The sequence below is a fragment of the Apus apus genome, chromosome 3 (genome assembly GCF_020740795.1).
Source record: "Apus apus isolate bApuApu2 chromosome 3, bApuApu2.pri.cur, whole genome shotgun sequence".
NCBI lineage: Eukaryota > Metazoa > Chordata > Aves > Apodiformes > Apodidae > Apus > Apus apus.
Genome location: NC_067284.1, coordinates 66,336,285 through 66,363,176, shown reverse-complemented (window position 1 = coordinate 66,363,176; position 26,892 = coordinate 66,336,285). Strand labels below are relative to the sequence as shown.

The following is a 26,892-nucleotide window of genomic DNA, read 5'->3' as shown; positions in this document are numbered from 1 at the left end:
CTGCCTGATTTCATATATTTTAAGCACTAGTAAACATGGAGCTAAGCCTCCATATATCCCATGCAATCTGAACTCTATTGTAATTATTTTCAGCTCCATATTTTTGTAAGGAAACCAAAGATTTTGAAAGGTAGAGTAACTTTGTACTTGTTAAGTTTTTTCTAAAAAAATAACAACAAACGAAGAAGAAAAAGGGAAAAGTTAATTTTCTATTGATACATCCCTACCATCTCCGATCACCTACAGAGGCATTTCCAAATTACTTTGGTTTAATAAGAGAGTCAGACGTTTTCTCTTTGAGAATCACTTTCTATTTCTGTTATTACCTCCATAAAGTATTTATATTATGCTGTAAATATAAAATGTGCCCTCTATAATATATTGTCTTAGTGCATTTGGTGGAACCAGTCACTACTTTCAGACTTCAGTGTTTGCAACAGTAAACTACTTGATTATAGGCAAGTGAAATAAGCAGCATTTATTAGCTCAGGCCAATGGTTGTGTCAACTGTGCCTGCATAGCTTTCAGACCACAGCTCTCTGTCCAGAAAGAGGACTATGCACCTATTTCCACCCCTCTGCAGCAGTGTTTCTTTTCTTATTCTTTTGGCTGGAATTCGCACCAACAAGAAAAACACTTAAACACATTTAAAAAAATATTTTAAAAATCACCTTCTTAATCTCATAGATAGCACAGTCATTAGTCCCCACCTCTGCCCCACAGACCTTACACTTGCAGTACTAGAAATTTATTTTCATAAAGGCAAGGATATTATTGTGAAAAAGAGTTAACTTAAGAATTAATATTTCTAAATTATTAATAAGGCAGATACTTTGCAGAATAGAAACTAGAGCTGGTTAAATAATAATGCTGGTAAAAGTCATCTGTGATACAAAGTGTTACAAAAGAAAATGAAGCTGTGACAAAGGGAGGGAAGAGATTCTGTTTGCTTAAAACTGAAGCAGGGGCTGGTTGTACACAAAGGGAGTGTAAAGCCTGAAGCAGGTGCAGGCATGGCAAGTCAGTGAAGGGTAATAAAGTGGAAGGAGGCTCAGAATAAGAAGGCTGTTGAACAAATTGATAGACTAGAGCTAAAGCAGATAAATTAAGAAATACCAAGAGGATATAGACCTCCTAGTGAGAAGCAAAGATTTAATTTCAGGGCTTGGAGAAAGTGCATTTTAATATTCCTTACTCTATTCTATCATATACAGTCTTCTCTTTAACAAACATCAGTTCCTACAGTGCAATTTCAGCTTTGCCAAGACTGAGGTGCTGCTTTCTTCTTCTGCTTGCTTGTATCAACCTTAGGTTCCAAATAATCACCTGTCAGTAGCTGAATCCAAATGAGATTATTGATGGCTTCTACTTACTCACTCAATAAGCGGTACGTCTTCAAATTACACCTTTCCAAAATGCATTTTTATGTTATCACACTGGCTTATAAAATTCTGGCTCCAGTTCCATAAAGACCAATTCACTAACCTTGCTGCTGTCTGTGCAACCAGCAACAGTGCAGGCTCGCAGCTGGTATGAATATTCTTGGAATGGCTGGACACCACTTGTGTCTGTGAAGCTCATTTCTGTTCCTCTAAAATGCTCAATTCCATTTCGGAGAATGATGTATTGAATAATAAGACCTAGTGCAGACAGAAAGTTTTCCTTTTTGTTAGCTGAGAAATCCTGTGTAATGGTACTCTATAGCAAGCTACTCTGCACACAGAAAATATTTAATATCTAGGTCACCACTGTAACAGACAATGAAACAGCTAATGTCAATTTTCAGCTACTTTTCTCAACTTCTATATCAACACCTCAGTAAATCTCAATTTTTATTGAGAGATCTTCCAAGTTTCTTACTTACTTTTGGAAAATCATAAGCAAGATTTCATGAAAGAAATATGAATATCACCACCCCTGCCCCTAAATCCCCGAATATTTTGTAACATGGTGATCTTCTGATCGTATTTGCCACTTCTTATTACAAATGTTCTCAAAAAAGGCTTCTAGGCACTTCTTAGAGACGTAGTGAATTGTCTTTTGTGAAGTGAGACTCTACTCTTATTTGCAATGAAAATTATCTCAACCTAGAGCAAATTCTTCTTGCAGAGTTTAGGAATATGCGTATTTCAGTGCCAGTGTTTAATTAAGAAATATTTTGTGATTTTGGAACACTGTCAGTTGAATAATAGAGCATAATCTTTTTTTAACATATATCAATACCATTTGGTTGAAGTGGTTCTTCCCAGTTAAGATGTATCATGTCTTCCCGATTATCCACTTTGGCCCATTTTGGTGGACTTACACCCTGTGGCACATCTTGCTTAGTAACAGCTCTGCTAATTTCACTGAAGCCTCTTCCATAGCTATTCCAAGCAGCCACCCTGTACTCATACGTGATAAATGGTTCGAGGTTCAGGTCTAGAAAAAGAAAGTTACATATCACCTCAGTCTTGCCAAACTACAAAATAATTTCTGTTTATTTTTTTCTGTGCCTCTGGGACTACTTCTGTATTTAAAGAAAGTTATGGAAGTTGATCCTTCAGTCAGGGCCATTTTCCTCTCCAGCACCACCACTATCAACATTTGTGACACCAGGTTTATATCTGATCTTATTGCTCCTGATTTCATTTTGCTGAAGACCCTGTCCTGATTCACAGATTACTTCTTAAAGAATGCTACTTCACTACAACTGCTTCACATTTAATTAGAACACCTGATAGCATTCAGGGCATCTTTTTGTCCAGAGTGAGTTAAATACACTAGGAAATCATCAATCTGATATGCCACTTTTCCTTACCTGTAAATGAATATTGGTTTGGACTTCCTGTGTAGACAGTCTCTTCTTCAGTTGGACACACACCTTCCTTTATCTCCTTTTCTGTAACACTCTGTGAACCTTTTATCCACGCACAGATGTTCTCCCTAGGATCAAAGTCACACTTTCCACAATGTGCAGTTACCTCCATAGATAAAGGGCAAAGAATATTAGCCTTGCATTCTTCTTTTACCTAAGGAATGCACATTCAATTTTAATATATTAATCACATCTTCCTCTCTAAAAATGCTTCCATTAGTATTTCTCTGTCTTTATGCAACACATACATCAGGCAACCACATCGAGTACATTGATCTTTCTAGTATACGGGCCACCCTTTCATCCTTTGGCCTGCTAATTTTCTTAAATAAAAATTGTAATAACAGTTGAGAATATTTTTACAGCTTACTTATAACACCAGGATGCTAACTCTTGAAGATTTCTATTGCATTCAACTGGAGTTGCAAAACTTGGCAGCTTTTAAGGTTTGGTCAGATTATCTTATGCTCATACTTACAGTCATGGACCACTCTGAAAAGATGGAATTAGCCTTTATTATGGTGCTTAGTTTACTTCTACATTTTAAAAAATTGAAAATAAACGGTATATTTTACAAGGAGTGAAAGGCACCAAAAATATAATACTCTCATTGTAGCTAAAAGTTATATAGGGACCTATCCTAGCACTCCTGAAATTTATGCCAAAATTGCCACTGGTTTTCTATAGGATCAGGAATAAGTCCATCAAGAAAATATCAGTTGCTTTATTTTTGTTTATAAATAATTTTTAGGAGATTGGGGCATTTATTTTATACTGCTTGCTCAAATTCAAATGCAATAGCATTTTTATACTTCAGAACTGGCCACTTCAATTTAATTTCCACTTAAGGAACATCACCAGGAACAGTGGTAACAGAATGGGAACTGGCTATACATGTCAGTCTTCTTAGTATGCCAGCTTTTAGCCACTGTACTAATCTGAAGTGCTGGGCAACACTTCACAGAGGCAGCTAATCATTATTAATTCCTTTAGAATTCATTGCAATAACATCAATCATGGTGAACTCATTCGGTATTAATATGGATGTAATGTGAAAATGAATAATGCACACAAGAGTTTTTATATTCTGATTTTAGAAAAATAGTTATGAACAGGGTATTTCTCTTTCCATCGTCAAATCAGAGCTTCTGAGAGATTTTCTATCAATTACCTTCATCATCATTCCAGCTGAAATCTTGTCAGAGCAAACATATTTCAAAGGATTATATCCAACTCCATTGCAGCATTCTTCACTCTTTGGAATAAGTTCAGTCTCACAGCATTTTACTGGCACTTGGTCATTCTTTCTAACATGTGCTAGGGACTCACCACTGGAACCTGAGCAGCATATGGTATCTGACTTATTCACGTATTCCTGCCCACAACAGAACATCCCTGAAATGAACAAACAAAAAAATATATCTGAATACAGAACGTCGGTAAATAAATAAATAGATAAGAAAGGAGAAAGCTCAGAATTCAATACATCTTGGCACAAACCCATCAGCAGCTGGAATTACACAGATTTAGCTAAAGTGAGATTAAATTTGAACGTGAGGTGACTGAAGCAAGCATCCTGACTTCCAGACCTACAAAAAACATTCAAGAATTAGAGGAATAAACAGGCATCGCCTACAATAAGTATACCCTATTGCTGAATTTGTGTAAGCATTTTTGCTATAAAATGCCATAGCAAAGTTCTGTGCACAAAGGTCAAAGACAGGCTGTTGATGAAAATTTCCTGTAGAATGTAGAAACTGAGATATCTTATCCATCTACTTTCCAGTCAGGTCTCATTCATTCTTCCTCATATGAGTGAGGGGATGAGTCTTCCAACAGTGCATAGTAGCATTCCAGAATGTTTCACATTACATTTTATGTTTTAAAGTTGGGGTTCATACAGGTATGTAGAACTTAATGGGTGACTTGCCAAATAGCCACAGTGAAACTTCAGTCATCTAACACAAAGAATTATTCTTTAAGAAGTTATTGCCTAAATATAATTTGCATTTCTATAGAGGAATTGATAAGCTGCCAAAATTAATTCCACCATCTTTCTTCTATATTTAATAATTTTATTTTAGAATTAAAAACTTGTCATAACCAGGGTAATTTTCCATATATTCACTTGAATTATTCTGCAGTTGTGAAATACCACTGTTGAATCCCACACCATTTATAGAAAGGGGTACATTTAACTAAACCAAATGCTACAAACACCTCTAAACTGGCAAAGAAATAGATGTTACTCCTAATTCAACCAGAAAAACATTACACACAACCCTCCCCTAAAAAAAAACCCACAACAACCGACCAAACAAACAGACAAAAACCAAACAAAAAACAGGCCTATGATATACTGTTACAAAGTAGTTAATGTTTGACATAATTTCTGTAGTATCTAGGCATTTGAAACACATTCAAAAGTGGCCACTTTTCTCACTGCCATTTATTACAGCAAATCTCTCTTAGGAAGTCATACATAATGAAAATTGCTCTTTAAGGGTATGATCCTGCTAAAGCATTCAGAGTATTTCATTCCAGTCATTGGAATGACTAAAAATGGTGACGTTACTTGCATACTTTGTCTTTTTTCAGAGCTGGCTCCATTCACAGCAATCAAACTATGATCACCAAGAGGTAAATATTTCCTCCTGTTCACACCCTTTTTCCAAATTGTCCTAGGATTCTACCAATTTAAAGAGAATTAATGCAGAAAATGACTCAATTCAACACTAATAACCAAGTCAGACAGCCCCAAGGGACTTCTGACAGGCAAACTAAAATTCTGATAACGAACTGCTTTTCTATTGAAACAAACAAGGCTGTATTCTTTCACTGTGAACCTCATCTTTGTTTCACTGAATTAAATTTTTCAGCCAAGATTTCACTCACATAACAAGAAGTGACTCCCTTTCTAGTTTCTTTGGTAAACCATTACTTCTTTAATTATTATCAACCTTGTTCCAGTGTGATAAATTGCTAATTACTTAATACCCTAATCAGCGTTCATTCTTTGCACAGATAAACTGTGACAGCGCCATTAATTTAAATAGTAATTTCACTTAATGGCCAGAACGGCACACCAGATTTTTATGCAGCATTTTCTGAAGACTGCATCCATCACTGCAATATTCTGACATAAAGATGTCTGACGTGCACTAACTCACTTAGGGAGAGCAGATGTTGCAGAGCAGAGTTTGGTAGTAATTCCCATAGTGCATCACTTCAGCATGAATGAGCTGCAAAGGCAGAGGTAGACAATCTTCTGAAACTGCATTGCATAGCCTCTGACCTTTGCTTAATTTATCACATGTAGCACTTGACTCCTGAACCTTGACACCTCGAATGTACAATTTTAAATATGCTCCAAGAAAAACAAAATAGAGCCATGTGATATTGATGGATTGATTTGCCTTCTAAAAATCACGTTGTTCAACTGCTTGAGGATCCAGGAATTCCTATAAACCCTTGCTGAATTCAGCAAAATACCAAAAAAAACTATTTGTTTGTAAATCAGATGGAATGTGTGTGTCATGCTTTATATATTTATGTTTCACAGACACATAGTGCATTACAGCAAAAAGAAAAATCCATGGGCTGGAAAAGACACTTCCCGCTAACAGTGATTTCTGTCAACTGTTATTTCATATTCATCCCCAGTAACTGAAAAAATTTGAAAACATAGCTGAGTGATGAATTACTAATTTAGTAAATCTGCAAAACCAGTGCTTTCAAAAGGGAAAAATGAGTATTAAAAGGCTTAGCCTTTGGAGCCAGAATAGAGAATCAACAAAACACAGAGCCAGTGTACATTGCAAAATACTCCAAAATCTTTGGCTTACATGTGGGTATTGCAACTATTACAAATCAGGAGCCACAACAGCACAAAGCATCATCTTTCATGAGTCTGAGATGCCACTGAAGTGGCATTTTACTACCTATTTAAATTAAAAAAAAAAAAAAAAAGCCAAAAGAGGTTTTAGCTGGCATTATCCTTTATAACCAGAAATAGACAACTTCAGATAATCACATTGCAGCAGTGGTGCTCAGGGTGTGCATATGCAGCAGCATCACTGCCGGCCTTTGCCAGTAGATGTCTCTATGGTCACCCCACTAAATAAGGCCAACAAGGGGTGAAAAATAAAACCTAAGGAAACAAAAATTATTATTAAAAAAAAAAAAAAGTCATGTGAGATTGAAGAAACACCTGCTTATGCAGGACAGACTCTCAGAAAAAGGTATACAATGGCAAATGAAGTTTTACCACTGAAGCGCTTAAACCAACATTCAGGGCAAACCTGGGTCTAGATTCTGCAGAAACACACTGCTGATTATGGAAAAATAAGGTTGTGCACAAGGCTTGCATTTTTATCAATCAAGTTTTTCTTGTATGATTTTTTTCAAGGAACTAAAACTCCCAAACAAAAGCTTTAAATTTTCATTGTATTTTTAACCATGACATTCATTGCAAACTATGAAACAGAGCTTCAGAAGCATTTCAGCTTTTGCACAAAGCCACCCCTGTTACCTCTTCCCTCCTAGACAATGAGATCAGCTTTCCAATTACCATATTCTTGCAAAATTCTACTTATCCATTTCCCAGTGATAAGTAAATTATGTTTTTATGTGAGAGTATTTTTTCCATTAGAATCATTATAATAATAGGGATAAGGAGCAGGTAGATTTTTGTGCCTGGCTGGTGCATTTTCATGATGAATTTAGCAAGGCTGAATTACTCTAAGAAATTAAGCAAAAACCTATTGACTGTGATGTACACCATATGATAAGAAACCACAATCTGTTCTATGCTTAATGCAAAAGAATACGATCTCTTTTCTACCATGGTGCTAATTCATCTTTCAAACCTGTATTTGTGTTCAACTGTATGCTCACAGCATAAAGTCCTCACAGAAAACCTGTGAATGATGAAAAAGCCACTGTTGTTTTTTTTTTAATAGCCAAAAAAATGTCATCCTGACCCATTCTCAAGAAAAATGGTCTAAATGATAGGACGCTATAGGCTAAACACATTTTTAAAAGAGGGGTATAAAGGTTTTTTAAATATATATATTTAAGAAAAAAAAAATGTTAAGAATATATATATACTGAAATGAAGAACATAACTTTCATCCCAAGATACCTGTATTACACTCCTACACAACTCATCTGCCCAGAGAGAGCAGTAAAAACATAAACGCTACCCCAGCAGTTCTGTTCCAACAGCATCTGTTAATTCACTCCATTTATAAAATACATATTGACAAAGACAACTGAACTGGGACCAGGGAGATTTGATTTGGTGTGAGAAAGTCAATTCAATGTGATTTTGTTAAAGGGCTCCTGCAGGCAAATAAAAGAGTTTAAGTAATAAAGTACATAAAGAGATGTTTTATGAGCCAGCCCTGTCTTGTGGCAGCCACACAATGCGCGGCTATGCAAGAGGGCCTTGTTCAGAGCTGATATTGTGAGCGCTGAGTAGATGCTGTAGATCAGGCACAATTAGGGATCACAGTGAGGTGGATCTACAATCATGCAAGCAGTGCTACTCACAGCACAGACTCCATGAGTCACCTCTAGAAGGGAAGGATGATACAGAAAATGTTGCAATGGCTCTTCTGATTAGCTCTTCCTTACAGTCAACAGAGAACTGGGGTACCATTAATACCACAGTGGTTGAAGGATCTTGTGAATACAAAAAATAAGCTGAATAAAAGCTCATTTTTTGGAAAAGGAAGAGTTCAGCCTTCAGATTTGGATTCTTGTTGCATATTAAGACCTTTAGTTGTACAACTGGAGGCTCAAACTGGCACGCATATGGGGAAAACACTGCATCACTCATTTTTTGAACACCCAGCAGAATGGGGTACTAAACCTTCATTACTTCCCTGTTTTGAAATCAGGCTCCCCTTTGAGACTGCAGTTGTGCCTGAAGTCTTCTTGTCAGGCTGAGAAAACCTAAGGCTAGTGGTATATAATTTGTCTAGTAATTGTGGAAAGAGAAGACTCATTAAAATACCTGAAACGGGTTTGTAATAATACCTCCCAACCCCTGTCAGCAGCTAGTCACAGAGTAAGTAGGATTCAGATTGTACCTCTGAGAGATTCAGCAATTCCTACAGTGTGTAAGAGATTAACAGGATACACCAGATGAACAGATGTCTAGTGCTAGGGATTATGTTTAGTTAGTGTTAAACTGCAGCAGGTTTATCACTACGTAGATGCACAAGTGAGGGACAGAGATCACCAAGCCAATAGCATTGTAATCTTCAGTTTGTAGGTGAATAACCCCATATCTTCAGAGCAAATGGAAAACCCCTGCATTGGGATGCATGATAGCATAAGGTGGCCAAGTCTAACCTCTGCTCTACTCCTTGACAGGGGACTGCTCCTATTTCCTGATGGACACAATGAAATATCATGCACTCCCTTTGGATTTTCCAGAGTGTCTCCAGGCCCTGCAGCTTATGGACAAAGGCAAATAAAGGTTATTGAAAGCTCATCATTTTGCAGTCTACCAGAACAGGTAAGTAAAGTGCAATATTATTTTAATAAACTGGCATACGCACCGTAAATCTGAGCATATCACTGCTAATGGCTAGTGTTACAAGAGATTAAGAAAGATGAAGACCCTTTTTTTTTTCTTGAAAATGTATCACTTACCTGTTAGAGGTCTGTGTGCAGTCCCTTCTTCTTCATCACCACAGCAGACCAAGTTCACGCTTATGACTTCTCCACCACAGCACTGCTGGTTGAAACCATCATGGAGGGATCCACCACAGCAGATTTGATGGCCTGATGTGGAGTAAGGCATTCCTTGGCAGCAAGAGTCACCAATTCCAACAGAAACTCTGTTTTGCTCTTCATTAGGGCAACATACTTCTCCTGTCAATTCAGGAATACAATTAAAGATTTTATGCTTTTATAGCTCTTGAGATCCTTGAGAGTCTTTCATTCGATAGCAACAACTCTGTGCTCACACAGTAGTAGCTTCATGTACAAGATGTTCCACATGAAAGCGTGGAACCACTTCGTACTTCAGAATGTTATAAAAGTATTATATTAATTTGTAATAGTAATTAAAGAAATACACATTCATGAATTCTGGGCCAAGACTCCGTCAGATATCAAAATGCAAGCATGACAAAGACAAACTGAGTAAAGCAACAAAAATAATGTCTGCAAATATGATAATAATATAGCTGAACACCTTTAAGTAGAGGCAGTTACATAATAAGGAGAGTTCATTCTTCCTGTGATTAACAGAACAGTCAACATACTTACTCTCAGCAAAAAATTTCCTTTTCTCCTCTAAAATAATTCCAAACTTCTTTTGAAGGACTAATTCACATTGCTTAAAGAGTTTTTCAGTGCCATTCAGGACTTCATCTCCCAAAGAATTTAAGGATTAAGCTCACTATAAAAATTAAATACCGCCATCACAACCAGAGGGCTTGGCTACTACTTAAGCAAAACCATCAGCCTTTGTAGGAAAAGGCCTTAGGATAAATAAGACAGCCAGTGAGACTGATACTAGAATGGTGGGCTGGGCTAAACTGTGTGCCACGAAAGGCACAAACACTGCTATAAAGTATATGAAAAGTATCATAAATGGTAATAATTTTCATTCACTAGTGTCTGCACTTGACCTGATCCAGTCTTCTAAAAGTTACATTTTTTTATTATCTTTCTGTGTTGCAGTGTTTTCAGCAGCTCAAATGGTATTTGGAATGAGTAGGGATTTTGTTCTGCTATTGAAGATGGGTAACAGAAGTTAGTAAAATCAAATTTGGATTTCTGATTGTTAATAAAAGAAATGTGAAATGAATTTTTAAAATTAATTTCTCTCAAGAAAGGTAATATCTCAAGTCCTTTCTTCTGAAAGGCTGGGAATGACAGACAGTCTTAAACCCAATGCAGCTTTTGTCAGAAAGAAATACACGATAGTAACAGATGAGGGAGAACAGTGTTTTGCTTCTCTCCCCAGTTCCTTTCCAAAGAGATGTCTGGGTGGTAGTAGCATTATTTGTTCTCCTCTGCTTCAAGAATCTCTCCTCCCATCTGAATTCTGGTAAGGGTGTTTATACTTCTTTGTGCACTACTGTTTCAGAAACTGAGATTCCTGCCTTCCTAATTTGTAATCTTCATGCCTTCAGCCCAGCGTGCTTCAGTACAGCTATCAAGCTGGCCAAACAACATCTGGGAAATATGTATGCTTAGAGCATTTCCTGTATAAATAACTTTATCAAATAAAGTCAATAATAATAAAAAAAAGTAGATTTTTTTTTATAAGAAACTTAATCTGTTTAGATACTTCATCATATTTTCCTGCATTCTTTGGAATCTAATTTAGTTGCTACACAGATAAAGTATTAAAACACAGAATGTAGCTTACTTTTATTGGATATAAAACTGTTTTTTTAAAAGAACTATTAGACATAAGACACAAAGGATCAGTAACCTTCTCATTAACCTCTCAAAATGGGATCCATTCCAAGCTAGGCTTAAAAATGCTCTCTCTCTGAAAACGACCATGCAGTCTTACCAGTTAATTGTTATCCTTATCAAAGAATGACCCACATTAACATTTAGCTTGAGGTTATTAGCATATTTATAAAAATAAAAAAGAAAAAAGTGACCAACATTGTTCATGTTGCTGCTCTTTGGAGGATGGAAGAAGAGAATGAAGCAAGTATACTCAGAAAAAAAAAAAGTATTTAAAAGCATGTTCAAACATTCACTATTTCATGCTCATGGACTGCTGACTGAACAAGATCTACTTTCAAACATAAGACATTTTGCTTCACTGTACTTTTCTTTCTTGATGTAAACAACATTAAGCTAGTTAACAGAGACCACTGGATGGGGACACAGGTCACAGTATAATCTCTCCATTTCAGTACATTGAGATTAATGAGGACAGCAAAATACTCTTCTCTGGTTCTTCCATGTGATAGCATTTTTCTGATGACATCATGGAAGGCATCCTAATATTGTGATATATGAATTACTTTTCAAAGGATCAGAACTTGGGATGTGCTGAGTGTGTTGGCAAAAATTCAAGCATTTCTGAGCCTAGGGAATGTGTGCCAGCTCATGAGTAATGGAAGCGTTTTAGCTCCTGACCTGACAATTGCCTACAAAGAGATATATGCTCTGAACACTGCCCCCTGAAAGTGCTCTCCTCCCCCTTTCCCTCCCCTCTCCCTGTCAAAAACCCACCTGCAAACTGGAAAACCAAACTCAGGACAATAACTGAGAAGCACAGTTTTGGCTAGCTTCCCAAACAGTTCTGAGAATAAGAGTAAAATCAGCCTTAAGGAGAGGATAAATGTCCATCAAAGACAATACATATGGGATGTGTAGTTTGATCTGAAACATTGGTAGAAACAAAGAGTAGACAATGCAGAAACAAGTAGGAGTGACATAATCCACAGTATCAACCCCAAATGCTAACAACTCCTCCACAAAAGAAATGGCTAGGGAAACTCACATGGGGTCAAGTCAAGCAGAGAACTAAACCTCACCACTAAATTGCCTGATGGTGTTCCTATTAAGCAGAACTGCCCTTCCCATTATGCAGCATTTACTGCAATTAAGTATAGTTTGGCATAAATTAGTTCTCTGGGAAATGACCCAATCATCAAGTTTCATCAATTAAGCTTTTCTTGTATAAACAGTGTACTGTGTTTAGAAGACAAAGTCCATGCAATTTTCTTTGCTTAGCCCACTGAACACAAGTCTTGAAGATATCTAGAAATCTTGGTAAATCCCACCTTTATTGCTATGTTTTCACTCTTCTCAATTTAACAGATACATCATCTTTGTTGTTTTGTTTCTTTCAAGCATTTGAAAGAAGTTGTCTCTTACCTACTAACACCCTAGTGTAATAACCACCACAGCACTGGTGTTTCGGTTGCACAGCATGTATCTGACCACCACAGCAAACCCCTGGTGAATTAAGAATAAATGGAATGTACTTGTCCTCGCAGCATTGGAAGCCAGGTTTATAGTCGTGCAGAATCCCATTACAACATACCTAGGAGTGGTTAAAAAAAAAAAAAAAATCAGTAAGGCAGTATCTGTTAAACTGAACATAACGTGTTCTCTGACAAAACAACATATATGAAAACAGGTACAACACATCCTAGTATGGACACTAATATGACTGCAGTCAAATAAAATGCAACTTGACTAAATTCCCATGCTCCCCAGCATTATTAGACTTCAATAAACTACTGTGTATCTGACAGAATGCTGCTATTTTGTGGCCTTCAACCATACTGCACCTTAATAAAATAGTCCATTAATATGAATCATCTTCATATGCCTTGTAGGCTGTTTGAGTCTCTCAATGTGGATATAATCCACTAACACCTTATCCTTTCCTTTTCTGCCCAGTTCATATTTATCTATTCATTTATTTGTTTATTTATTGATGTATGAGTTTATGATGAAGCATGGCATCTGAAACCCTTACAACTAAACCCAGTATTTCCCAATATAAAAATCTCAGGTTTTCTTTCATAGAAAAATCAGTGGAATGTTCTTCTTATAGCACATGATCACTTATTTATGACTGCAATTCTTCAGACATTGTGATCTCAGGAGAACAGCATTTATATAAGGATTTTTTTCCAAAATAAAATTTACATGGAAACGATTTTTGAGAAGGCCTTTTAACTGTGGACTTCTTTCTAGGTGCCGTAGAGAAAATTGTATGCTTGAACAATCAAATAATTATTTGTACACTTACTCCTGCACCGATGGAGTGGCACACTGTAGCTGCAGCAAATCACACAGAACAGTCAGGACAATCATCGTAAAAATTGTAAACTCAGAACCTACAAGTGCAACTTGTATGAGCCACAAGGATACCTCTTACAGCTAGACAGAAAATGCAGTTTGCAACACAGCACAGATGTTAGAGCAGACTTGCTCCTTTGTTTTCTTTTGACAAAGAACACTTCTGCCCCTTCCCTTAACTGCATTCTAAATCAGGTCATCTTAGCAGCAAAGAAAGAAAGCCTTCCTCTAGAAGGATCTTTTGTTTACCTAAGTACTTTTAATTACCGGACAACTAAAATCTACATTTACCAGGCTCAGGACATTTCATTTTTATTACATTTATAATGGTAACATTAATATATCCGTGCAAGTGAAAACATTAGTACTTTTCTTAAGCCATAAACAAATTCTTTCTGACTTCCGTGTGAATACATGATGGTTCTTTTGTTCAGTTTTGAATGTCCTCTATTCAATCACCCTTGGGAGTATTAGGTTACGTTCTGAAGTTACGGTTTACAACACAAACATATACATAACCCAAAAATAACACGAGGTAGAGCAGAAGGTATTCTTGTTTCCTCATTATATTTTGAGGTTTTATAACCTTATATGCTGTGAAATGCCTTGCAGTTTTCTGCTTTTCCAGCATACTTCCTCACTCAGCATCTGTTTTAGACTACCAACATAGCTGAATTTTGTTATTTTCTGTTGAGGAATTTTGAGTCTCTGTAGGTCCTATTATATTATTTTGCTGTCCACCTTGTCACTGGTAATATAATCCAATCTATGAATTTAATTAACCTACTGTTCTTTCTTCCAGATCATTAGTTAAGTTGTCAAATAAAACTCTGCTTTACACCTCTTTCCTGCTTCCCATCTTTTGGATATTTTTTTATGACTGGCACACATTCCAGGCTGCAGTTTCCTTAATTTACAATTGGCTCCAAAGCACCTAGAAAATTACCTGATCTCACTATATTTCCAAGTAATTTAAAGACATTCTTAAACATATGAAATCAAGTACCATCATGCTACTGTCCTCAGAATATATATCACATTTAGCAACAATTCTTGACATTTGTAAAGAATGTCCTCTGTCCTGTCCTTTTTACTGCATCCTGAGTTTGAGACACCAGTCAGTAAATGCTGTACCTGCCTGCACAAAAGGAGGACAAATACATATCCTTCACAAATTCCTGGTCCCAGTTTGTGTGCCCCTTGGGACTGTGTTTCCATCTGTGATCTGTCTAGCCCAAATTCTTTTCTTCCTTTCCTGGGTTTCATTTGTAATTCCTGGCCTGCTTCCTTCTTTTTTGTGATGCACACATTCCAAATTTCACCTGAACACAGTCTCTCCACCTTTAAAGGTAAAGAAACTTGCACATCTTTTGTATTGTCCAGGCTTGCTTGAGCAGCCATTTTAATTTCTGTGTGATGTTTTCAGTTTTAATAAATGCTCCTTCTCTTTGAATCCTCAGTGGAAATAGCTGCTCTGTGTATTTCCCAGAGGCACTGGAAGGGTTGGTTTGGTACTAACTCTAAAGCATTCTGGTTGGAAAATTACTTGTAAGATTGCATTATTACTGGTGTATCTCTTTTTCCTCCTGAACTGCCTCAAAAAATCCTCAGCTGAACATGCAGGTATATTACAATAGTTTTAGCAGTTACTTTTCCTTGTTAAAATTATTTAAGATCCTCGGTACTTCTCAATAATCAAAAAGGGGTTCAGTCAGCTCTAAAACACATTCAGACTCACATCTGGCATCACCAATTGATATAGCTGGTGCTATTATTATGTAGCTCCATAACAGTCTCTGCAGTCAGCTGTAAATTGTTAATACTTTTTTTGGCAGTCCTCTAATGAACTTAGTTTCTATTTGCATTGATATTCTGCCCAAGGATTCTGCATTATCAATCCATAAAATAAAATGCTTTCAAGTAATGCTGAAATTATGTCATAGACAAAGAAGAAATGCAGATTGATTAAAAGTTACAGTGGCAAAAGGTTATTATTATCTCATCCTCCTAGATCTAAAACTGACAGTCCCAACTGGATACTCCACGTGAAAGCAGAAGCCTCACAGCCATCAGATATAGTGACACAAACATTTTAGGCAGGTCAGAGATCTCACCCAAGTATAGAGGGTTGAATCCTTGCAATAGGTTTGCTAACCAGAAGACCTCTAATATCTGTGAAGAAGAAATGTGATTTTCTTCCTTAGCTACCATGGCAGCCCTTAAAAATACTGGTAGCCTGAGTTACTCACAAATCAGTCCTGTAGTCATCATCCCATGCAAGCCACCAGAGGGACTATGACCAAGGAGCACCGCAACTAGGAAGGGCTGGGCAGAAAGAAAGGCTTCCTATGATACCTGAGTAAGGCCCAGTCAGCCATGACACTAGCACAGAGCAACTACAGATCAAATCGGGCAGGCAGGATTACACAATATTTTAACAATTTTTAAGACTACTCCAAACTTACGTAGACAACTCTCTTTTAATTAGAACTGTGTCATCCTTGATCCCTCTACCTGCTGAAGACTTTGCTGAAGGATATTATCTGGTCTTATGGATACATGCCAGTTGAGCTAGGACTGATTTACTCCAATAAACAGATGTGCTAGGCAGCCATGTTTATCCTTCTTGTCAAACGCTTGCTGCCAGAGTAACTTTGTGAAATAGCAATTCACAAAACACTCTAAGGAATTTCTATTAGCTACAGGAGTTCATTCAAAATTTCTGCCTGTGGAGCAAACACCAGAGTAATGATTAACCCATCGTGTTCTCATTTGAGAAGGAATATTTAAAATTAGCAAGGCTCATTCTTTTTTACTTAAACTAGATCTGAATCTATATAGATGCCTTTTTTGATGAGTATACTCACTCAGCCATTTCTTTTCTCAAACTGCTGCTCTATTTTGGTAATTTTTACAGCCTTAAATCTAAAATCCTTGAGCAGAAAATATTGTTATTCTGTTACAAAACACTATATATTACTAAAATGTGTTTTATTGCCTGTCTTGAAGGTGTGTTACAACACACACTATACATGAAATGTTATCTATTTAAAGGTTTCCTAAATCTGAAGGAAATTGAAAAGAATTTGCGCAATATTGATAGCATTAGTATGCTATCATTGCATTAGTATTTTACATAAATATTTATGGAATACCCTTCACCAGTGTTGAGATGTGTTAGTTTTCACTCCTGAAAACTGTGCTTTTGATGTCAGCAATCAGGCCACCATTTTGCTCCCACTGTCCTTAGAGGAGACTCCTGGTGGTGTTCTTAACAAATAGCACATGAGCAAACAAATATCATGAGTAAAGGGGCAAGCCTGTTCTTCCTAGTAACATCACACTATATTTTATTATTTTATTAACTGCAGTTATACAGTGTGTTGCTACTGAAAATAAATAATGCTGAATCTGTATCAACACCTTCAGTCAGAATCCTTTTAAGCACTGATGTTCATACTTATGATCCATTGTGAATGGAAATTATTAGCCTTTATGCCACTATTTAATTATACTTCTACTGTACCTGCCTCATTATTTTTAGCATTCACCTTAGGATGCCAGTAACTACAGAAGAAAAGTTTGGTAGCTACACGGATAATACAGGAGTGCCATCTTCATTGGTACTGAGATGATACTCCCTGATGGGTGAAGCTAGGGCACATTCCCTTGTTAATTAAAGTACATCTCTGCAGATCTCGTCATATGTGCTCTGTAAGCTAATGTCTGTTTCATGACTTCAAATATGGATAGAGTTATAGATCACACCTTACTGAAAACAGCTAGGAAAAGACTGTGAATCTGGGCAGTTTAGAAACACCCAAGTAGCACAGGTTATTGTACTATTACTGTAAAATGTACACAGGACTTAGGGACCCTCCTAGCAGCTGATCAAATTCATCATGAGAATGTATACTCAGCTTTTCTGCAAAATGGCACACAAAACAACCCCTCTCTAAATTCTTGATACACTCAAGAATTATAAACGGGTCCAAGTCTGACTACAAACACCAGGGTAAGGATATCAGGCACATCATTGTGTAGTTTTAGCTAAAATACCAGTTTCTTACATTGGAATAGAAAACCAGGTAACAACTAAACACGGAAAGTAGGGGTCTGATGCAAAGGTTATTTAGGATGGCAGGAATCTTTTCTGCTCTTCATTAGCCTGAGTATCAGGCCTACATGAGCCCATGAATGTGCATCTACACATGTCCCTTGTAGTGAAAAGGTCATTTCCTCTTTTAGAGATTCCCAAGACAGCTCTGAGCAAGTTGGTTTATTTACACAGCAAAGTGCTATGAAGAGATACTAACCCCAGTATGAAACACAGCATGCATAAACCAGAGTAACCCTGCACCAGGGCTAGTTAGCACTGCCTTTCTGATATAAACAACTGCACTACTCAGCCAGATACAACTCACCCAATGTGCACTGAAGAGTCAATGTATCCCTCTCTGCTGCAAAGTGAAAATACAGCCTTGTATTCCTATTATGGAAACACTTTGGCTTTGGTGGATGGAGGAGATGTTGTTTTGGTGATCTCTTATACAGATAAAAAATGATAACAAATCCCTCTTTTTCTGCAATGCCTTACATTAGCCAGCTGATAGTGCCAAATGTCACCCATAAAACCATGAGAAAATATTAATAAATAGCCCAAGACATATGTCCAAATTAATTTTGTATAAAAGGCTTCCTTTTCCTGTCACTTCGTATTTCCGAATTCAAGGACATTGTAAGAGTGGAATTAGACTCATTGTGTCTCATATACAAGGTGCAATAAATGACCTGAGCATAACTGAGAGCTCTGCAACTTCATTGTCTATCAGAACTATATATATGCAATCTGCCTGCTTTTCTGACCATCAAATGAACAAAAAACTTTATTATTCTGGATCTGAACATTACTTAAGCTGCTCAGCATTTAACTCTCAGTCGCAACTTTGTGCATTTGGCTGTACAATTAATGTATGGTGAATAGCAGCTGTCCTTGTGATAAGAAGCTTTCAGAAGACACGTATGCTGGTCAGTGTTCCTCTTCTCCAACTGTTGAATCTAAAGAAGACATATATACTAGCATAAATGCTTCATAGATTGACAGTGAATTCTGTACAAGTGTGACAGAGGGCTACTACATATGGTCTTACGCTGTCCCTGTCCCAGAGGGAACACGTCTTACAGACGCTTTGGACAGCTGCCTGGTGCACACCTGGCAAAATAAGCAAAGCACTGGGAGGGGTATTCACCCACAAAAATTATTCCCATATCATTTTTTGTATGGATACTTCTGTCTCCTGAGGACCTCTCAGTCATTAATTATATGTCTATTACTTCACCAAAGAGCACCCACTCCTAACCAGTAGCTGAGAATACCGACAGAACAGTATAACATAACAACACAAAACTCAATAGAAAATATAGAAAATCAAGAAGATATATATAAAAAAAGTGATGTTCTCTAAGCTCAAAGTCACCATAAATGCACGAAGGCTGAAAAAAAGAAACACGGAGAAAAAAACTTTTAAAATCAGTATAATAAACATTTAACTCATACACATGCCAAAATCTATTAAAAAGTCTGCCATGCCGAAAACCTGAAATAAGTAAATTAACCTTTTACAAAAAAAGGACTGCCCATAGTTCACGTGCAAGATTTCAGAAATACATATGTTTAGTATAGTATTGCTCTCAAGAGAACTTAAAAGCTAAAGCTGTATTGGCTGGAATAATTTATATTTTTACTGGAACCCCTCAAATAACTCACTTCCTTAATTACTGTCTTATCTGACAGGGAATCTTGTGAATACATATTTTTTGCTTTAGTCACAGAACATGCGATGATGCTGTGACAAATAGGGACACTATTTCATTACATGAAATCTTACTTTCAAACTAAGAGTTTTCTACCTCATTTGTCAATAAAAACCATTACATACTCCCACTAAGCTATTGATCCTGCTCCTAAACAGGAATATATGAAGATTAACCTGAAAACAGCCATAATTTAAAACTACATTTGACAAATCACAATGGATCCCATTCAGGCCTGCTCATCATTGTCATGTAACAGTCACCTACTTGTAGCTGAATCTAAATAGATTTTCTGTACTCGAGAAATTAAGCATTTATCCAAGGAAGAATTAGGAGGGGGTGACAGGAGAAAGCAAGTCATTTTAATACCACTGTGTGCCATTCAGGCTTTCATGAATGATTCTTCACACAGAGAGAAGCTTTCTAGTTTTACTAGTGTTTTTGAAATTCTGCGTACACTTAGAAAATTTCCTATGGCTTTTAAGTGGTCCAATGCAATCAGGTTATGCCAAAGGAGCCATATGAACAACCATCATGTGCTCCACAGACAACTGGATACTTGAGTTGGCAAAGCATCTACTCCACCAGTCTACAGTGTGCACGTGCAATCTATGGCATGCAGCTGAGCAAAACTGATTGTTGCCAGTGGGGTTTCAAAATACATACAGACATCTATATACATGTGTAGCCAACACGTAATTTGGCACAACAGGATAGGATCAGTGGATTCAAGAGGCTGGTACTGAGGCTTCTCATGCTTTCATTACCCATGGCTTGTGAGATTTACTTTGGATCAGAAACAGTCTGATTTCTTGGGATAAACATCTGAACTATGCACATGCAGCAAAGCTTTCTGAATGGAAGGATCTTCAGATGCATGATTGTGACGCGAGATGGAACACAGACTGGTTGGGAACCTAAAGTCCCCATCCCGAGCTGAAGCATGTTTGAAGGGTTTTTGAAACACACGTTCTGACTTAGCTTCCTGTGCAACAGATTTAGTTTGTATTATTAAAATCACTCTACCCTGAACCAGCATGTAGGAAATGGAAACGATCTGGGGATTCACTTCAGAACTGCGCTGTTGTTCCAAATCAAAGTGTTGATGCAAGGCACAATCACAAATGATAACCACTTCAGTTCTTCTACAAGTAGAAACAAAGTCAACAAGCACAGGCTTAAGACAACAGAATCATTTGTCTTCAGCTGACTCACATCCACTGCTGAATATTTTTGCACAGCTATTTATGTACTGAGCTCAAACACCCATATTTGATTTTTAAAAGTTCCAAGACACAGATCAGAGCCTTGATTTTAAAATACCAAAAAGAAGTAGAACCCTTCACTTCCTTTCTTCCCATAGCTGAAGAGGTTTGGTTTACACACCTATTCATAAAAGTATATTTTTCCTTTGCATTGCTAACTTAAGAAAATACATATACCTTCAACTCTGGATGATAACACACTTTTCCACAGATGTTTTCATGCTTTTTACATTCTAATGAGATGCACATTGTATTACTTCTGCTGCTCCTTGGAGTCTTTGATGGGGTACATCTCCGCCATGCTTTACGTAAGAGTTCATATCCCAGGATAATGCCATTTGGCTGTCCTGGTGATGCCCAATTGATTTGAAGAGATCTACAATAAGCAGAAAATGAACATCTGTTAAATAATTAGAAGTATTTATAGTGCTATGGATACTTACATTAAAGGTTTAGTGTATTTTACTTCCACTTCATGCTACTTCACATGGAGTAAAATATTTTGAAGTGTCCACAATGTTCCTCTGGATGGTGAATTTCAAAGCTGCTTTAATAACCAAAAGGTGTACTCAATAATCTTGAAGGTCTTCTCCAACCTAAGTGATTCTGTGTTTCTGTGCAAAACTTTGAAAAAGTGTGCTAGTACGCCGGGAAAATAAATCACACATACAATCAAAGTAATTACAGGTAAATATTTAAAAGACATCTCATTCATACTTATGGAAACTTATGTGTAATAAACATCCTAGCATTTCACTTACGTCATTTCAGACATAGAAGAAAGGATTCAATATGCCTTCCTGGTGCTATAGCAAAGGTGTACACAAACTATTCTCATGGGTGGTGTGACTGTTCCATTCTCAGATAGGAACCCAGTAGAGGAAAGGCAGTTGAGGAGCAAAAAACCTTCCACTGCCCTCTGAGCTGTCACCAGTGCAGCTTACTCACTTGTGCTCAGCCACCATTTAGAATGAATTTATGCTCATTCTGCTTTTTCCCTGCTTTCAAAAACATTATAAAAAATATGCATTGCTTTGAAATGTGTTCCTCAGCACAGAATTAAATGAACTCGTCACAGCTTAAATATTTTCTGTGCTTAATAATTTCACTGACATAAAATTAGAAGTAAAAAATGCAAGTATTTATCGCAAGTAAGATATGACACAAATTTCTGTCACTTCTCTCTTTGGGTAGAGAGAAGGAGACCGCAATGCTACACTGTAGATCAATAGGAGGACTGACAACATTGCTTATTATACACTTAGGCTTCAAGTACCTCTTTTTAATCTCCATATCCCAATTACACAGCCACTATCAGAATGCCAGTGACATAATAAATTAGCATTAATTTAAAGTTAAAATGTTACAGTGAAACAGCAGCTGCTGAGATAAACTTTGACATCTTAACAGAATAAAAATAACTGAATTATTATTTCACTTCCTTGAGGTATAAACAGAGGAATACACACAGCCATAAGCCTTTACAGAACAGGAATTAATGTCACCTATGAAGGAAAAAAATTCATAGGTGACTTGTAGAGTCACAATTATCCTTCCAAGGTCTTCATCTGAACCATAAATTTAATTCCATGTTCCGTACATGCCCACTTTGTATTCCCTACATATTCTGCCTTATGCATGTGAAAACACACTTGCACACATACACATATCTGCATTTAAACAATGTTACAGGACCTAACTTGCAAACATAAAAGCAGAAAAATATATTGCATAAACTTCAGAAAAATATATTTTTAGAAAAGGAAAAGGGTAGTGCTTCAGTCTTTATAATTGCAATTTTAACTTTCCTGATTTTTGCACAGTACAGGTCAGAGGAGCAAAGAAAGTATTTCCAGTCACATTTTTTATTATTTGATTTCTGCAAGTTTCATTCAGATCCTCAATGGTATTTTTTCAAAGTGTAGTGCCAGTTTTTGCAGTTTTACAAGTCATATTTCTCTCCAGTTTCAAATTAGGCCTCAGTATCGATGCAATGATTTGGATATGTTGCCTTTTCTGCAGAGCTCAGGATATGTTTATTTCTTTTAACAAGAAACCACTTTATTATTATTCAATTACACATAGGGGGTGGACATAGCCTGGTATTATGTAAAGCTGCAGCTGTACAAGAAAATCATGTGGCACAGGAGTTTACCGACCACCACAAGGGTAAAACGCAGTGTGAGCTTCCAATAGTGACTCACAGCCAAGCAGACTCCCTCACAACCTTATGAATGTTTCCATTATCTCTGCACCTTCTGATGCTTGCCACCCATGGCAAATGGTGGTTTTGAAAGCATCACAGAGAGAATAATGCATAGCTCAGTTTAAAAAAAATCAGCAGGGTTTTCACAGGACTGCAGAGGCTTTTTGACATCCCTCATCTGAACAAAGGGGGGTTGAAGCCAGATGATCTTTGAGATCCCTTCCAAACCAAACCATTCTATTATTCTGTGATTCTACAAAATACTCCAGGCTGAGCTGAGAACCTTCCCTTTAGCATGTATTGACCAGTACCACATATGGTACATTTGATACAGCTGCAGAAACACAGGGATGGAGCTTGTCCATCCTCAACTTCCCTTCATCCCCATGTACTGGAGAATGCCAGTGTTTCAACTTTGATATAACATCAGACACATTTTGGTAAACCAGATTTCAAAAAAGAAATTAAGGTTTTTGCCTGCTTTCAGTATGACCAGCTTTGAGCCTGCATGAACCATGAAAAGAACTCCTCCTGGTATTTTATTTCCTCAACTCACTATAACCATCAAAATTAAGAATATAATAAGGCCTCGCTATTTGTGAGTAAATGTTGTATTAATCTCATCAAATACAAGGCTTAAGTTTAAAAAAATCATGCCAGATCTACAAGGCCAAGTGCCAGGTCCTGCACTTGGGCCACAACAACCCCAGGCAACGCTACAGGGTGGGGAAGTGTGGCTGGAAAGTGTCTGGCAGAAAAGGACCTGGGGGTTCTATTTGACAAGTGGCTGAATATGAGCCAGCAGTGTGCCCAGGTGGCCAAGAAAGTCAATGGCATCCTGGCTTGTATTAGAAACAGTGTGACCAGCAGCAGTGGAGAGGTGATTGTCCCCCTGTACTCAGCACTGGTGAGGCCACACCTGGAGTACTGTGTCCAGTTTTGGACACCTCAATTCAAGAGAGATATCGAGGTGCTGGAGTGAGTACAGAGGGAGGCAACGAAGCTGGTGAAGGGCCTAGAGAATAAATTTTATGAAGAACGCTTGAAAGAGCTGGGAATGTTTAGTTTGGGGAAAAGAAGACCTCATCAGTCTCTACAACTACCTGAAAGGTCATTGTAGAGAGGTTGGTGCTGGTTTCTTTTCACAGGTAATTAGTGACAGAAGGAGAGGGAATGGCTTCAAGCTGCAACAGGAGAGGTTTAGACTGGACATAAGGAAACATTTTTTCACAGAAAGAGTGGTTAGACACTGGAACAGGCTGCCCAGCGAGGTGGTTGAGTCACCATCCCTGGATGTGTTTAAGGGTCGTTTGGATGTGGTGTTGGTGGAAATGGTTTAGGGGAGAACTTTGTAGAGTAGGGATGATGGTTGGACTCAGTGATCCCAAGGGTCTTTTCCATTCTGAATAGTTCTGTGATTCTATGATTCTATGACTTTACTTTCAGGAGTTGGAATTAAACAGTCACAGGAAAATCACAAGATTCACCCCACAAGACAGGGAACACTGCTGTTATTAACGACCAATGGATGAAAGACTTTCCTAGCGAGAAGATCATACATACTGAGCAACTTCTTCAGCATTTTTGTGCATGAGTTAACTGCCTGCTGTATCATGGACTACAGTGCTAACACAATTAGAGAGGCAGTGTAATGCAGTACAGAAGGTCTGATAAATGGCATTATGATTTCATTGGTGCTACAAATTTTGTGAAATCTTTCTGTGCCTTGTTTTTCCAATTACTAAAGTAGGGAGAGCTAACAGGTTCCCTCCAAGGGGAATGCTGCCTTGGACACTTCAGGTAAAATGCTATGAAAACAAGTGTACTTGAGAAACCTGACTTAGTATGTTGCCTGGACACACAGGGTGGACATGACTCCACAGCAAGTTTTCCCAGCATTTCATGTTTATTCACAAAGCTATGAATCCCTTTATTTGTATTTTAACCCATTTCCCCAATATGGAAAATCAGACTTACTGGTCTTTAGTTCCCCAAATCCCTTTGGAGGAATCACAGAACCACAGAATCATCAAGGTTGGAAAAGACCTTCAAGATCATCTAGTTCAACAGTCTGTCTACTCCACCTAACTACATTGTCACATCTTCCATTCCTCCAGTATCAAAACCAATTAAAATTATATTTTATACAGGACAATAGTTTGACACATTCATATTTGAGCTCCTTTAGAAGTGCTCAGCAAATATCATAATCCAAACCATTTATTACTATATGTTTTATCCAATTGTTCTAAATTCTTTCTCACAAACATGATAATTTGAGATAGCTCCTCCAGCTCATTCATCCACAAACAACATCTGATCAAGAAATCTTCCCAGGCTCCACGATACACAAAACCAAGCCAAACAATTCATCTAGCATTTCTACCAGATCTTCACCTCCTTTGAGCTTTCTATTACACCCTGAAGGTGTTTTTTGGTTCCCCCAGTGAACAAAGGACCATTTCTTCCTTCCTGATGCTCTGAAGGATTTTCCTGAGTTTATGCTACACAGTGTTTTCAGACCCATCAACCTTTCAATTAAGCACTGAACAGAATTTCTGGCAGGGTTCATCTGCATTGTGCTTCAGTTTTCTGAAAGGAAGAAAACTGCTACTAAGTACTGCTTTAAGGGAAGAACTCAGCATGCTGTGTAACAAGAAACAAGAGAAAGAAGATAAAGATTTTAAAGGGAAATGAGCTGTTTTCTGACACTATAAGAATTTAATCCACTACACAAACTTTAAGCCAGTATCCAGATGCACACAGTGCTCAGAGAATTTCTTAATCTGTGCAATAAAATACAATACTTACCCATAGCAACAAACCTTGAGGTCCTATCTAAAAAAAGTCAAACACAACCATACATGATTTCAATATTATTTATTTCTACTGAAAAATGATCAATGCCACCTTCCCTGCAAAAAAACCCAAATCCAGAACCTGACTTAGGACTTCAGGACTGGGTCCCATACTGTTTTCTATTTGAAGTTTGGCATTATAAAATAATCATTCCAGGTCTGTGACCTTCTGTGCCAAGTTTCAGCCTGAAGCTGAGTTATTAACTGTAAGGGGTGGAAAAGTAAGGTATTTATAATGGCTCTGGTGTTATAACCTTCATTAGAACAGTGTGGATGGAACTGCTATCAGAAAGACTTCTCAGAAGTTGGTGGGTGAAATTATAATTTGTGTTACACTCCACCTTGAGGCAAATTTTAGAACAATTATTTGTGAATGCTACAAAGACATTATCCTACAGCATTCTCATCAATAATACAGCCCCCCAAACTGATTCAGAAGAGGGAAAACGCCATGGTTCCAATTAAAGACTATAAACTGCAGTCTGTGTTATATCTCAGGTATCCCATGAGCCTATACTCTAGATATGCCTTTACTCACTGTCTGATGACAGGTGTGTATTAAAATGTCCTCTTGTCTACACAAACAGGTTTTTGCCCAAGTTTTTTTCTTTTATATAGGATAAAAAAGCAAAATTCATATTCAGCCCAGCACCTGCTGAAGCTGTCAGCTGTAGTGTTCAATCAAAGCTGAAGCGAGCCAGTCATTTTTATACTGCACAATCCCTACATACTCAAGGACCAGAATTAATGAATTAGCTATTGATTAAATTCCACTCTAGCAAATCCACCGTGGCAAATAAATGAACTACCCGGGGCACGTGTAGGCCACGGCCAGACATGTCCGGGCAATCGATCAGTAGTTAGTATTCTTTTGGGATATAAGAACAGCTGATGATAATATGACATGTAGGAAAAGGCAATGTAGAAACATAGCCTGTTTCTGGCTGAGCAGATTATAAAGTAGGAAGGCATTTTTGATCCTTTTGCATTCATGCGTTATGACATATTTAGTCTATATATAACAGCAGAAACATGCATAAGTGTTTGCAGTACACACAATACAAAGGCATACATAAGTTGAAGTCA

General features: G+C 37.4%; 1 protein-coding gene across 1 annotated transcript in view; it reads right to left on the bottom strand.

Annotated features, from left to right (window-relative positions):
- USH2A (usherin) overlaps window positions 1-26,892 on the bottom strand; it is a 388,839-nt gene that overhangs the window by 80,175 nt on the left and 281,772 nt on the right. The window contains exons 47-53 of the mRNA XM_051613556.1: window positions 20,920-21,118; window positions 12,728-12,896; window positions 9,521-9,742; window positions 4,029-4,252; window positions 2,801-3,011; window positions 2,224-2,421; window positions 1,486-1,640 (exon numbers count right to left, since the gene is read on the bottom strand). Coding sequence (XP_051469516.1) covers window positions 1,486-1,640; window positions 2,224-2,421; window positions 2,801-3,011; window positions 4,029-4,252; window positions 9,521-9,742; window positions 12,728-12,896; window positions 20,920-21,118 — 1,378 coding nt within the window. The remainder of the gene's footprint in view (window positions 1-1,485; window positions 1,641-2,223; window positions 2,422-2,800; window positions 3,012-4,028; window positions 4,253-9,520; window positions 9,743-12,727; window positions 12,897-20,919; window positions 21,119-26,892) is intronic.